This window comes from Urocitellus parryii, chromosome 1 (genome assembly GCF_045843805.1).
Source record: "Urocitellus parryii isolate mUroPar1 chromosome 1, mUroPar1.hap1, whole genome shotgun sequence".
In the NCBI taxonomy this organism is placed as follows: domain Eukaryota; kingdom Metazoa; phylum Chordata; class Mammalia; order Rodentia; family Sciuridae; genus Urocitellus; species Urocitellus parryii.
The window spans coordinates 51,248,928-51,264,831 of record NC_135531.1 but is presented as its reverse complement, the minus strand read 5'-3'; the positions used below and the strand labels follow the sequence as shown (position 1 = coordinate 51,264,831).

At 33.0% G+C, this 15,904-nt stretch overlaps 1 protein-coding gene across 1 annotated transcript in view; it reads right to left on the bottom strand.

Annotated features, from left to right (window-relative positions):
* The window catches only part of Cwc27 (CWC27 spliceosome associated cyclophilin), a 212,955-nt gene that overhangs the window by 168,445 nt on the left and 28,606 nt on the right, over positions 1-15,904 (bottom strand). Inside the window, exons 8-10 of the mRNA XM_026390852.2 lie at positions 11,267-11,346; positions 10,046-10,079; positions 7,892-8,046 (exon numbers count right to left, since the gene is read on the bottom strand). Of these exons, the coding sequence (XP_026246637.2) occupies positions 7,892-8,046; positions 10,046-10,079; positions 11,267-11,346 (269 nt within the window). The remainder of the gene's footprint in view (positions 1-7,891; positions 8,047-10,045; positions 10,080-11,266; positions 11,347-15,904) is intronic.

Sequence of the window (15,904 nt, the reverse complement as noted above, 5' to 3'; positions counted from 1 at the left end):
ATGCTAAAGTGTTATTCTTTTTTAATACTGGCTCTGAGATATGATTTATCTTACCAGCATAAAGGTGATACATATGAAATCAGGCATTTGACTGTTTTTGTTTTGCAAACTGATAATTTTATCTTCAGTTCTTTTTTAACCTGGTATTTTGATCTTTCTATGAAATATATATACATTACTTACTAATATCCCTAATACTTTGCATGTGTGTCTAGTAGAGTACTTGTCATACTGAATGGCAATTAACTACTTACAATTCCTACTCTTACACTACTGTCTTATAATGTTTTGTGCTTTTATAACAGATATTTGAGACTGGACAACTTACAAAGAACAGGGATTTATTCCTTATAGTTCTAGAGACTGGGAAGTCCAAGATCAAGGGTCCTACAACTACTAAGGGCCTTCTTGCGGTATCATCCCATAATGAAAGGAAAAAGGGCAAGGAAATAGACAGGTGCATGAGCACAAGAGAAAGAGGGTGTGGGAGGGGGCCAAATTCTTCCTTTTATCAGGAACTCACTACCAAGATAATTAACCTACTTCCATAATAATCACATTAATCCATTCAGAGGGCAAAGCCCTCATGACCTAATCACTTCTTAAAGGTCCCACCTCTTAACACTGTTGCTTTGAGAATTGGGTTTCCCACACATGAACTTTGGGCACAAGTTTAAACCACAGCAACTATGTTACGAACATGTGCAGACAGAAACCATTTTCCCTATATTTCATTTTCCTGGAACCTATCATATAATAGTTCTTGCACACTTGGCAATAAAGATAACATATTTAAGAATAGTATGGTTAGGAGAAAGGGTATTTTTTAAAAAATTAAGTTCTAGTAAAAGCATGCAAACTTCATTAAAACCAAGACTAGCTCAAAGTTTAGCATTTGCTGTTAGATCCAAAAAATTCCTGAAAATACACTATAATACTGTACCAAACAATAATTGCAAATTTTCTTTATTTACAGGCAAATTATGCTCCGTTTAGATCTTGCATTTCTAGTTCTCTTCTTTTTTTACTGTTCTCTTCAGTCCAATATCTTGGGGAAAAGAGATAAAAGGAAACAAAAATACTCCACCTGGTTAATTTTATTTCTTGCCTATAAATATTGTGATGAGGTAAAGAAGGGGTCATCTTAAAGATGATGATTTAAATTGATTTGTTAGAATGTGGATTTCAATATTTGTTACTATACTCTCTTTTAAGTTTGTACTATTATTTAAAAATATGTACTACCTTTTAAGTTTTTTAAAATGTAAATACTGAACTAGTTTTGAATATCAAGCAAAGATTATATAGGACTATTCTATATTTTCTAAGTCTGACCATAAAATAAGCAAAACCAAAACACAAAGTATACTATCACTCAAAAATCCTCTGAAAGAAAGCTTATCAATTACTATGAGAGGTCTAGAAATCCTGGGGGAGGGGGGAAATAATTCAAAGTGCAATAAGAAATGCTAGTCACATATCACAAATCCAACAAAGATAGATGAGAGAGACTAAAATTAGTAGCAGCTCATGTAAGTGTTCATACAGGCCTCAGAAGATATAACTACATTATTTATGACTGTATTATCCTTGGTTCATAATTTAAAGTATAATCAATTCATAAGATCTTCAACCTCAACTTTAATATGTTACTATCTTTATAATGAGATACTTCATATTCAGTCAACCCAATACAGCTCATTTGTAAAATGCAAATTTTACCAAATAAGAGAGCTGTTTCATGAAATAAAAACAATGCTGCAGTCAATTAAATATGTCAGGTAAATAGAAGATCACTGATAAAACCAGAACCTGTTCAAACACCAAGACTGAAACTTAAAAGATTACAAGTCTGTCAAGATTTCCTTGATTTATATTTCAATTTGACGAAAATAAAGTTAGAAAAATAATCACAATAAAATTACAGATAGATATTATGCAATAAGAGATAGCCTTTTCATGATTGTAATCATCACAACAAACAACTGACTTCTGACTCTCTGGTCTGCTTGTTACATCTGATGTTACTGTCTAGACATTTATTATGAATCAATAAACAAATGCTGAAAACAAGCAGGGCAAAAGGCTCAATTTGGGTTATATGATTAATTTGCAGCTGTTGAGCTCCACCTACAGGCAACAAAAAGATTCTTCACAATAAACCTTAAAATAGGACTTTCTGAAAAATAACCTGCAACTGTCTCAAAAGCTTAACAAAATTTGGGTATACATGAGAATAAACTAGAGTGTTTTTAAATTTCTATTTTGGGTGTAAATAAAGAATTCTGATTAACTTGATCAGGGATAGGGCCTGTTCTCAGGTGATTAAATGTACAAACAAGACTGAGACATTGATTTAATACTTTACCAACACACATCTTTTAAAACATCAGGTATACTCAAATATCATATTTTTTCTTCTTACATTATTTGATTCTCATTAAAATAACCTTGTAAATTGACCTTCTCACTAATCTTTCAAGATTTAAACCAAGTAAGATAAATTGATAAGATCTGATGTAAACACCTCTGTCATATTGCAAAAGGATCTAAGTCCACCCTATGGAAATACCTTCTACTTCTATATTATTCTTCTAAACCTTAGAGGCAATCAAGGGAATATGTGTTGAAGAGAAGGATTCTCATTTCTGGATGCACATTAGAATATTTGGAGAGCTTTTAAAAATACTGTTGTCCTAAATCAATGCATGCTCATAGAAGTTAGAAAAGTGTTTAGGAGAAAGTGATCAGAATGGGGGGCAGAAGAGGATTTCTGAATAATGGCAATTTTCCTTTTCATGATAATGGGTATATGGAAGCATGTAGTTTACAAAAATTTGGCAAGTTGTATAGCATGCACTATGAAATATTATATAGCTATAATCTGCATGTATATTACACTTAAATTAAAAGTGAAAAAGAAAAAAAAGAAATAAAGGATATGTCCAAATTTCACCTCAGACCAAATGATTCAGAATCGCTCTGTATGGCCTTGGCATCAGTATTTTTTAGTGCTTCCTTAGAGAATCTAATGTGAAATTGGGAGTGAAAACCTATAATAAACACAACATAATAATTTATTTATTCATCTACTCATTCCACAAATTCTAATGACCAATCACCATATGCTAATTGAGAATAAGACGATATTTCTAAAAGAGCTTAGTTACTTCAGGCAAAGAATAGACAAATCAATAAATCCCATGTGAAATACAAGCAAGTTATAGGATCCAGAGGAGAAAATAGTTTGTCAACAAAGGATTTACCCAGTCTTTATTCATTCATTTATATAAATATTTGGGTATCTATAAGATTTCGCCATGAAGATAAAAAAAAATGGATACATTCAAGGAAGTATAAGGATATAAAAGAAGAAAAAAAAGTATGACTTAATATCATACTCACTAACATGCAAGTGTGACTAGGGTGCAATAGGTATACCCTCTAGAGTTAGAGAATATAGTACCAAGCTGCTGACCTTGGGGCTAATATAATATAAAACTTGAGTTGCAGTCAAGTTTCAGTAGAGAAAATAATTAGTATTCCAGTCAGATGTGGTAGTATATGCCCACAATTCCAGGGACTGAGGCTGAGGAAGGAGGATCACAAGTTTGAAGCCAGTGTGAACAACTTAGTGAGATCCTGTCTCAACATAAAAAGTTAAAAAGGGTTGGGGATGTAGCTCAGTGGTCGAGCACTCCTGGATTCAATTCCCACTCCCTCTAATGTCCCCAGCTTAGGATTCTACAAAACTGCTTCTTAAACATTAATGTACTGTACATACAAACCACCTGGGGATCTTGTTAAAGAGCAGATTCTGATTCAAAAGGTGTGGGGTGGAGTCTGAGACTAAGTTCCTAAATTATACTAATGCTCCTGAATCACATACAACAATTTAGATGGCAAAATTCCTGAGGAAAATGAGTTTCAAGAGGAAAAAGATAATTTCCACAGCAGATAGACCACAAAAAAAAAAAAAAATTAGAAAATCCCATTTGATTTGCCTGCAGATTGCTTTCATGAAAGTAATTTCAGTCAAGTGATGGAAGGAAATCCAGATGATATGGACTTAGAAATACATGAAAAAGTAGGAGGTGGGACAGGAAATAAAATAGAATGCTTTTCTTCCTACTCTCAAATGTTAGACAGGCTTAATTGTATTCACAAGCTGAGGGAAAGGACAAGTTGAAAGGAGAAAACTGAAGGCAAGGGAGGAGATTCCTTCATTTCAAGCACAGAAGGAGGTGTGAATTGGTCTAAAAGGGTAAGAGGAAAGAGAAAAGAAAAAAAAATTGAAGAAGTTTCCTTTTATTTTATAAAACAGGAAGCTAGGTGATGTGCTGAGAGTGAACTGGAGGTTTGATGTAAACATTGTGGGGCATAAGATAAGCACAAGTGGCACAGCTGAGGCTGGAAACTAAAACTCGTACACAGCTATGTGATTCTGTTGAACAACATCCATAGTCAAGATATAGGCATATCAAAATGGGTTGAACAAGAAAGAAAGATAAATTGACATGTTTTAAAAAATAGAGGAGGCAAGGGAAATCCTAGAAATCCTAGAAAAATCAGAATAGGTATAAGGTTACCTATTCCATAAGGACAGAGTCAGGGAAAGTTTTGGATTTTCCCTTGAACCCCTAAGTACTTTTCAAAGACATTACCAGAGACATTGAGAATACATTATTAGGGGAAGATTCTACTGTATTTTGTTGTTGTTGTTGTTGAAAATTACATTGTCAAATACCATTCTCCAGCTTAAATATTATATACTCAGTAAACCTGCTTGTAGGTTTTAACATCCAAAGTGATAAACAACTTTAACAGATTCCAGATGTTTTCTTACCAAGAGAAGCAATACCATAAATTTTCAGTAAAAGTATACTTTTGAAGAGTTCCTTGCCTAAAGGGCTGGTAGGCTAGTCTAGTCTCTGATCCCACTGCTCAAATAAGAAAATTACCGAAGGATAACAGAGTATTTCAAGTACATCCAGATGAAAGTTTGTATACATCCAGAACACTGATTTGAATAGATAATGATTTCACACTGACCTCTTTCTGACTATACCCACTGTAACTCAAACTAAGCAGTGAACTTCCTTTAGATATAATTATTCTTTTGCCACATTATAATTTTTTAAAACTTGGGAGTTTCTTGTTTTTTATTTATTTTTTTAACTATAAAATTAACTCCAGAAACTTAAGCAATACTGAAGCTGGTATAACTAACAAAAAGTACTAATGGTTTTGGAAATTTTCTGAACTTAAAAATATGTGATCATGAGATAATCATGGAAATTTCTAGAACAGAATGAAAAACTAAATTTTCTCTTAAAATCTATATTTTCTCCTCTTGTCTGAACTCTTTTATTTTTCTTTTGTTTCTCTTTGTGGGTAGGAGAGGTAGGGTGAAGGAGAGATAGAAAAGCATTTCAAAGTTGAAAATATGGGGTGAAGAAAAGAACAGTTTTAAATAAATGTTGGCACTATATTTTATAGGTTCATTTTGCCAACTACTTTATTCTAAAAGATAAAATCAAATAATGCCTACAATGTTCATGTATTTATCTAAATTTTAAAGTCATCTTGGGAGTTAATTTTCTCATTTAATTTACTTTTCTTGGTAGAACCTTAAACCATCTGAATATAGTTTCTTCCAATACAATGAATATACAAAATACTCATGCAGTTAATGTTATCTGATTTTAACTGTGCAAATTATTCTCACCTATAAAAAAGGAAAAATTGTTAACATGAATGGATACTACCAATACATTCCTATGTAAAGAATTATCATAAAACTAAGCTTCAAATTCGATTGAGAATATTTCTTATTATTTAAACCCATGTTCATGCAAATTCTATAAAATAGCAAGTTCCTTAGTTCAGCTCACACCATCTCTCAAGTGGATTTACTGAAAAAGCTTTCAAACTTGTCTCCTCCATTCTCTCCTCTCATTATGAACCAAATGTTTGTGCCCCAATTCATGTAGAAGCTCTAAACCGCTAAGTGCAGGTGGGACCCTTGGGAGCTAATTAACTGTACACCCCCATGATGAGATCAATGTCCTTATGAGAAGAGGAAGAGACACCAGAGCCCTCTTTCTCTCTCATGTAGTCACAACAAGAAAGTGTGAATAGGGTCCCCACCAAGAAACAAACTGGCTAGCACTTTGATTTTGATCTTCAGTGTCCAGAGCTGAGAATAAGCATCTGTTGTTTAAGCCACTAGTCTATGGTATTTTATCAGTTTCTTTAGCAACCCAACACACCCTTCCATAAATTCATTCTCTCCACTAAATACAATCTCAATGTATCATCATTCACCTGTAAAAACTTTTAAATGGCCCCCACTAGTTTCCCAATCAAGATCATGTTTCTACATCTAGCCATCAATGCTGTGTTTGCTCATTAGGCCCATATAATAAGAGGATCGTTTAAGGATAACCCTTTGTTTTAAAAATGAACATATTTTGCAAAATGTAATCTCTCAATTATTTGTTATTAAAGCAACCAATTTTATAAAGACTATTATGAAAGTTACATGTAAAATAAGCTTTATTTAGTTTTTACGGAAAACTCAGTTTTGCCAAATTATAATTTACATTAATTACTGCATATGTAAGTATTTTAAGTTACACAAAAAACCAAGAAGACATAGTCAAAGGCCTAAAGAGCATTTAAATATAATATAAATAAGTATGTGGTTTATTTATTTGAAATTTAAAGGTTTTGTTCTATTATAAACTTAATCTTTAAAAGTCAGACGACACCCTGCCTTGAGTGAGAGAGAAAAACATTATACATCCTTGATTATACTGATGATTTGACTAAAAGTTAGAGAGTCAATGGGAGGCTCTAACTCCATGTATGTAGAAGCATCTATCTAATCACTAATATCTTCCCTCAGTTCGGCCCAAAGTTAATCTACATTAAACTATTCAACAGCGATTACTTGACTGCCAGGTGAATGCGGCTGGGGGGAAAAAAAGAGCTAATTAAATACCATTTCTGAATGCAAAAAGTTCTACCTTCAGGGAAAATTCCTAAGAATTACTTTTGTTTCTGGTTTACAAAAAGAAAACTGAAGGACCTATGCAATGAAAATTTGCTTTTTTTTTTTTTTTCCTAGATGAGGTTGAAAAATATAATAGAAAAAAGTGTTATTTATATGTAGTTACATCTATCTTACCCAAATGTAGACCATCTGAAGAAAACAAATACCATTACTTTCATAAAGCAACATTTAAAATGTATACCATTAAGTGTGATCATAGAATCATAAAGAGGAGTTTTTCAGTTGAGTTGAATTTCAGAAGAATAAAACATTGAGTCACAAAATCCAACAAAATTTTACCACCCAACAGTGAATTCCTCATCACTGAAATTTCTTTTATGATACTACTGAGATTAGGAGGGGTATGTGGTATTTGGTAAATCAGACCTGAAAATACACTTAAGAATACTTTCAGGCCCACACACTTTCTTCACCAATTTTGATAAATTTTAGTCAAATTGTTTGAGGATGTCTCTTTTCTTTCTATGAAATTGATTCAACTATTCTCGTTGGTTTTAAACAAACACAACTTTCTACATCTAGCTAATATATTGCTTTCCCTACATATAAAAGTATATAGAGCCTTTCCACAAAGGGATCAGAGAAAAATGAAGTGGAATTTGACTCATGGGACTATTGCTGAACAGACTTTCTTTAAGCCTAGTCCATTTTCTCTGAGGCCCCTAAATGGGACAATTTACACAACTGTTACATTTATTAAACATTATGATATGGCAGTTTGAAAAATATATATAAGTTTAGTAAAGGACTCAGTTTTAGTCAAACCTAAAAAGACAAAAAACTCTAATAGCCAGAGCACAACAATTGACTCACCTGCGGCTGACTGATTTCTTCTCCACTTCTCCCTCTCCAGTTGATTTCACATTTGCATTTGGGTCCTTTTTTAACTTTTTGGCAATTCTTTCTCTCATCAGGTTTTTTTCATCACCATCAATGTATTCATCATGCTCAGCACTTTCATCTCCTTCCTGCAGAAATTGAAACAGTATTTGTCAGTCATTTAATTTCCCCTTTTCTTCAAGGAATCTATCTCAGACTCTCTTTATTGCATTCTCAGCCAGCTTTGTGTTTTGAACTAGTTAAAAGCTTGAATACTCTGCCCCAGGTGGGAATGCCCCTACGGTCTGCTCTAGGCCAACTACATAACCCCAGAAAGGGTTGTTTGCTCAATTCATATCTAATACTCAATCTATATCACCAGGGATATTGTGTCTTATCTACATTCCTATAATTCTCCCAATGGGAAAGTGGTTCTGGAGGCAGTTGGCCAGAATAGACCTCAACCAGGGAATTAATTCGAGTAGAGGAGGTATAATGCAGAAGCTGAGATTTATTCCTATAATCTAAGTCATAGAAATTAATTCTCTCCTGAAAAACATGCAATGGATTCCCAACTCCCTCAAAACTCTTCTCTCCCTGACATAATTTAATGTTCTATAACTGCAGCCCAGGAACACTAGCCAACTTTGGAGTTATTCTCTAACTTGCAACTCATATTCTGGGTATCTGCATCGTTTGCCTTGTTCTCTCCTTCAGCTCTTTGCTCATATACAACTCTCTCTGTGATGCTTTTCTTGATCATCCCATTAAAATGGCAGAACCAACCTCCCACTTCTAGTGCTCTTCATTACCCTTCCCTGGCTAATTTTCCAAAGCACTTAGTATCTATGTGTTTATTGTTTCTCGACCAATTAAGGAAAACATTCCATGAGAGCTAAAATTCTGGCCTGTTTTGCTTATTACTATATCTTTGATTTCTAGAATAGCTCCCAGCATTAATACAGGGAGCAGTGAAGAGAGGGAGAGGGGAGAGAAAGAGAAGGAAGAAACTATATCAAGTTTTCCTTTTGTGATTCTTTGATCTTGTGATTCATGGTGAGGCAGGATTCGTAATTTGAGGCTTGTGAATCCCTATATCAGTGAGTGGTCTTCAAAATCTGGTTCTCAAACTACTTACATGGCTATTTGGGGTGGGAGGAGTAAAATCCTAGTCCTCATTGCATTCTTTTTGAACCAAAATCTCTCGGGATAGAAACTGTGAATGTTTTAGCAAGATGTTTAAATTCTTAAGCACTGAAAGCTGATAATCACTGACATATATGTGCCCTGCTTAGGCCTCAGATCTAAAACACGCACACCCTGCAAAGACACACAATTTTGTTTGTGGATATAGTACATTTTCCTGGGAAAGGACTCCTAGATTGAGTCATTTAAAAGGAACACATAACAGTTTAGAGATAGTCTGAGAATCCTCTCTTTTGACTATAATAATAAATAAATCTATATTCATAAATGGAAAGTTATGTACTTTCCATTGAATTATACAATGCACAGATCAATGGGTTTTTATATAAAGTAGCATATGGATAATTAGAAAAATTTTATTTCATACATATTAAAAGGGCATCTTCCTTCTATTTTATTAATTTTATTTGCCAGTATACCTAATAAAGATCACTAGAGTCTTATATGAGAATCTTCTGAAATGTCTGTATAAAAAGGAATACTGCTACAAACAACTGATGCAAGCATTTCCCATATGTCATATCAGATGCTCACCCATCCACCTTTAAACTATTAACATAATAAACCAAAATTACAACATCTCATTCATATAATATCACTGAGAAGGAGAAAAACCAGGATAGAAATTCAAATATATGACTCAAATTTTGTAAGAAAACAACACATATATTTGGAAGAAAATATTCTAATATCAAAATATTACAATTTTTATTTTTCAAAATTTTCAATACCTTGCATGTAAAATTATAAAAGTAATATATGTTACTTTTTATTAGTGCTAGGGATAGAACCCAGGATTTAGTACAGGCTAGACAAACACTCTGCCGCTTAGTTACATCTCCAATTCTATGTTATCTTTTAAAGGAAAAATATTAATTTTTTGTAAAATGTAAACTTTCTACAAATTGTTCAAGCCATATATGTACTAAAATTAATACTCACATCATCTAAATCTCCTGTTGCATCACCTTTTTCACTACAAAAAATAAGTAAAACAAATAAGTTTTAGCTTCAAAGTGAAACAAATAAAATTATTTAAAAATAAAAAAAATTAGAATAGTTTGCAGGAATTAAGTGGTTCTGAATTTATTTCATCACAGGAATTAAGTGGTTCCAAAATTTATTTCATCATAGGAATCTCAAAATGGCACTCTACAGCAGATGATTTTTAATAAAATGAATAAGAGGTATGCTACATTAACAGATAAATGATTCACTGGAATTTTCTTTTCTTTCTTTCTTTTCTTTTTAGAGAGAGAGAGAGAGAGAATTGTTTTTAATATTTATTTTTTAGTTTTCAGCAGACACAACAGCTTTGTTTGCATGTGGTGCTGAGGATTGAACCCGGGCCGCACGCATGCCAGGTGAGCGCGCTACTGCTTGAGCCACATCCCCAGCCCAGAAATTTTCTTTTTTAAAGCAAAAGCCACCAACGAACTTTTTTTAATGAACAACTAACTGTAGAAATTTTTTTTTTCTATTAACTTGCAGTATTCTGGCTAAAGAAACCTAATTCTTCAAATAAAAGAATGTTAAGAAAAGAACGTTTTGAAATAGGACTTTTGAAAATGAATTAAACTCAATACAATGCTATTTTAGCTTCCCATTTTGAGACACTGGCCCAATAATCATGTGCAATTGTATCTGACACTAAGCAATATCTTTGCAAAAAGAGCCAAGAAAGTAAGACAATTTTCTGTTAACCTCTAAAAGGATGTGAGAATTTACACTCAGTGGTATGGCCCAAAATATGGTGACTTCTTCACACTAACCTTTCAATCTTGATTTGTTTACCCATGACACCAACCAATATAAAAATGTTTCAAATAAAAAGTTAAAAACACAACTTAAACATTAAACTTTCTGAGCAAACAGTTCCAAGTATTCAGATTATTCTAAGATTTAATAGTTTGAGAATTAATTTTAAATGTAATTAATTCAACAAAGGTAGATATCGAGAAGAGTGAAAGTAACTACAGTGCTTCTCTCCATCATGCTAGAAGTTCTTCTCTACCTCCATTATTAAAATGTTTATTTTGGCGGGGAGGAGTTGGGTTTTTAAAAGTATGACTTATGAGATCTGAGCATTTGCTGACAAAGGAAACAAGCAAATGATCTGAGCCTGAAAATAAGAACTTAGGATCATACCAGCACCAGACTAACCTTTCAACAGCTGGAACAGAACTGAGATGCGGATCATTCTTAAGCAGGTCATGACTGCTTTTGCTTTTCCCCTTCATGCTCTGGAAAAAAAATGTATAATACCACCATAAGCAGAGAAATAAACAGTCTTGCAAAAGTACAAATATACACAAAATCTAGTACTGACACATGTGTTTGGCAAAAATAAGTTCCAGATAAGTTTGTCATGGGGCTGGGGTTGAAGCTTAGTTGTAGAGCACTTGTCTAGCATGTGTGAGGCACTGGGTTCAATCCTTAGTACCACATATAAATTAATTAATTAAAGGTCCATGGACAACTAAAAAAAAAAAAGTTCTGTATACATTAAAGCTTTAGAAATAAGAATTTCAAGGCTGGGGTTGTGGCTCAGTGGTAGAGTGGTCACCTAGCATGCTGAGGCACTGAGTTCAATCCTCAGCACCACATAAATGTAAAAGAAAGATATTGTGCCCACTTAAAACTAAAAAATAAATATTAAAAAAAAAGAAAAAAGAATCCCACTCTTTCATTGACTGAAAATACTATTTTAAAAACATCTTTTCAGGCTTTGGTTGTAGCTCAGTGGTAAAGCGCTTGCTGAGCATGTGTGAAGCACTGAGTTTGATCCTCAGCACCACATATAAATAAATAAAATAGAGGTCCATCAATAACTAAAATAAATATTTAAAAAACAATCTTTTCTTCTGAAAAGTGACACATCATTAAAACCAAGTCTATTAATTACCAATTTTAAGCACTAAATCCCCATCATAATTCACATACAACTAAAATCACTAATTTATTATGACTCATATTAAAACTTAGAAGATCATAAGAGTAATTAGAAATAAATACGCACAAGTATTCTTCAAATATACCATCTATAATGCACAGAATTGTATTTTAAAATATACTCAAGTAACCAGATAAGTACATCCATGAGATACTATTTAATAAATGGAAAACAGATAAATAAAGAACCTCTCAAGTATGGGAACATTCATCAGGAACTAATGTTTTTCAGGTGCTTTAGTTTGAAAGTTCATGTTCTCAGTAAATTTACATTTTAGCATAAATAATTAAGAAGAAACATCTATAGGAATAGTTACTACAAGAAGTTACTATAAGAAGTACAACTATAAAATAACTACTACTGTTGTCATCGGTCTTATTTATTCATTTATTTATTTAGGTATTAGGGATTGACCCAAGGAGAGCTTTACCACTGAGCTACATTCTCAGTCCTTTTTATTTTATTTTTTGCTGAGGGCCTTACTACAGTCAAGGACAGCGTGGAACTTGTGATTCTCCTGCTTCAACCTCCAAATTGCTAGGATATCTGTGCCAGGCACTGTGCTATAAACAGTATTTCTATCCCTCACTTCCTCTTTCCTCAAATGAAAGGATAAGAGAATATTATAAGCTATGCTACATAGATGCTAAGATTAAGTAATTTACTAATGGAAACAAAGCTAGTAAGTGGAAGAGAATCTAAAAAAAAAATTCAGTTCTGTCTGGCAATAATATATAAAAAATTCATGTGTTTCCATTTTTTTTTGCTACAGGTCCCTATGGATCCAGAACACTGGCCTTGTTTCAGAGCATACTTTGTGCCTTGAGGTGGAAGCTGCTCACCCTACCCCCAACTAATTAAATAAAAGTGCACAGTAGGAGGTTATAATTGACAGAAAGAATAATTTCTATTTATTCTGAAGAGGAATTTTATGTTGAAAAGTTCATTACAAAATATGTTAACTGCATATTTAAAATGCTAGATACAGAGAAGTGAAAATACCTTTTTCCTTTAAGCCCTGTGTACCACTATTAATTTTGAGAATGGGCTCTTTAATTTGTCAGGTTTTACTCTGAGGTAGACGTATACCTTAAGAAATAACTTCCATGATAAAAATAAGAGATTTTTAAATTTCTGCATTAACATGGAATTCCCCACATTTTAAAGATCCAATCAAAACATGTTTAGAGTCCAGTTTTACCAGACAAGATAAAACAAAAAAAAATTTTTCTCAAAGAATTAATCTAAATATAATATTATTTGCATTTTTAAAGAGATACAATCTGAGTTAGGTAATTAATTATGTATTTTTAATCCTATAACCTTATATAAAACTAAGGAGTGATAAAAAGAAAAAATGTAAAATAATTGCTTGATAATGTTTGTCCAACTATAAAAAATGGAACAAAAGTTTCAAAAAACAGCAAGTGGTATAGTAAAAAGAACACAAAATTAAAAAATGGTAGTTGTACCAGATTATTTCAAAACCTAATATTCTATAATTCTACAAGTTTTAGTCAATAATCTTTTGCCATTTTTAGAAACAGAATGACTTCATCAGACCTCCAAACATTTCCCTACAAAATGGGAACAGCAGCCCTGTCTGTTTCACACAAGAGAAAGAGATATATGCAAAAGTGTACAATGAACAAAATATGACCTAAACTAGAACAAAACCTGAATGTCACTTTGTTCAATGCTTTCTATCCCTAAAATCCCTTCCCCCTGTATCTCTGGACATCAGGTTGTCTACATCTACCCTAATAAATTATACTCTTATAAATTCTCCCCACTTGACTCCCTCCTCACAATCATAAACATCACAGCCAGAGTTGGCCTCTGACCCTCTACTCTAGCCTCTTGGTTCACAGATCAGAAATTTACAGTTATCCTAGTAAAGAGCAGGAGTAAGATTATAATTCAGGTCTCTAAACTCCTGTTTCATTAATGAGCTATACTATTTCACTTATTTGTAAATGTTAGTTTACAACTGTTCCTTTAATTGTGGTTATCCATTTTTTAAAAATGAGATATTGGCAGGTGTAGCTTAGTGGTACAGGGCTTGCCTAGCATACACAAACAGCAAAAAAATAAGGGCAGGAGACTTCTTATTGCATTGCTTTTTTAAAAGTGGCTAAGAAAGTTCATTTTAAATGTTCTCATCACAAAAAATGAAAATCATGTGAGGCAAAGCCTATGTTAACTAGCTCAATTTAGCCATTTCACAATGTATGCATATTCTAAGACATTATTTTGTACAGGATAAATATATATCAATTTTATTTGTCAGTTTAGAATAAGTTATTACTTTTTAAATAAAAGGTTCTTGTTTATCTCCCAAAGCGTACTTTAAACAGCTTGAGGGAAAAAGCACAAAACTCTTTTATACTAATTTAAAATAAAACCCAACAACAGGAAGAATCTGTAAACTAACCTGAATAATCAAATTTTAATTAGCTTTTTAAATTGAATTAGCACAGAAATATAGAATTAAAAGTATTTTTTCAGATCTTCCTCTCTCCTGCATCCTGAAGGCAAAGAAAATAAATTTACCCAAAGAGGGTAAAAATGAATTTAAACTTTCTTTTTAATGTCTATTCTTCCTGAGTGATCTAGTCTGAGTCTCTTATTTATGCCATTGAATAATAATAATTTTAAAGAAAGAACAAACCCCAAGTAATATTTTTAAATGTTATAAAAGTTGCACAGAGAAAGCTGACTATTTAAAGGGTTTAGCTACTGGAAAAAAAATTTAAGTATACAAAGTGAATTCATTGTGAGGAGCTCCACAGAAAACTCAAAACTGTCTGCAAGCAAATCTAAAAGTGAACATCAAAAAAAGTAGGAAAATCACATTATTATCTTGAACTTTATACTAAAGAATAAAGCAGCAGCAAAACAGAAGGAACTAAATGGAAGAAAGGAAGAAAGAAACAGAAGAAGGAAGAAGAGAGAGATGGAGGGAGAAAGGAAGAAAGACTGAGGATGTGGTTCAGGGAACAACACTGGCCAAGAAGTTAGACCTTGGCTTCAGCCTCTAATTCTGAGTGATGATAATATCATGTGGCAACCTGTCTAGGGCATAGTGTCCAATTGTTTAGCTAATACCAGTCTAGATAATGCTATCAAAATATTTTAAAATGTGATTAACATTTAAATCAGTAAGCTTTGAGATTACTCCCATAATGTAAATGAACCTCATTAATCAACTGAAGGCCTTAAGAAAAAGAAGATTCCCAAAGGAGAAATATTTCTACCTCAAGGCTGCAATATAGAAACCCTGCCTGAGCTTCCAGCCTGTGTATTTTAGACTCATTAATTATTCCTTGTGTCTCCAGTCTGCTGATCTACTCTATATATTTTATATTTGCCAGTTCCCACAATGACATGAACCAATTACTGTAAACTCATAGATAAATCCTCTCTCCCTCTCCCTCTCTCCCCCACTTCCCTCCTCCCTTTCCCCTCTCCCTCTCCTTCTTCTTCCTCTTAGTTAAAAATAAAGGAATTTTAGAGTCCACTTATTGTATTTTCCCACCTCATCAGAATCTCCTTGACTTAACTATTAACTGGTCAACCCATGTCTCACAGGTAAAAGGATCTCTCTCTCTCTCTCTCTCTCTCTCTCTCTCTCTCTCTCTCTCTCTCTCTCACACACACACACACACACACACACACACACACACACACACACCTAATTATTTCTAAATAGTTACCATTAATGAAAAAATTCTCTAGCTGGAGAAAAAGGTTTATGTGTAATTTCCCACCATCCAACCAACCCTAGTTCTACCTTCTAGAACTATAAATGAACTACAAACAAGTCCTGTTATTAAGATATACTATGT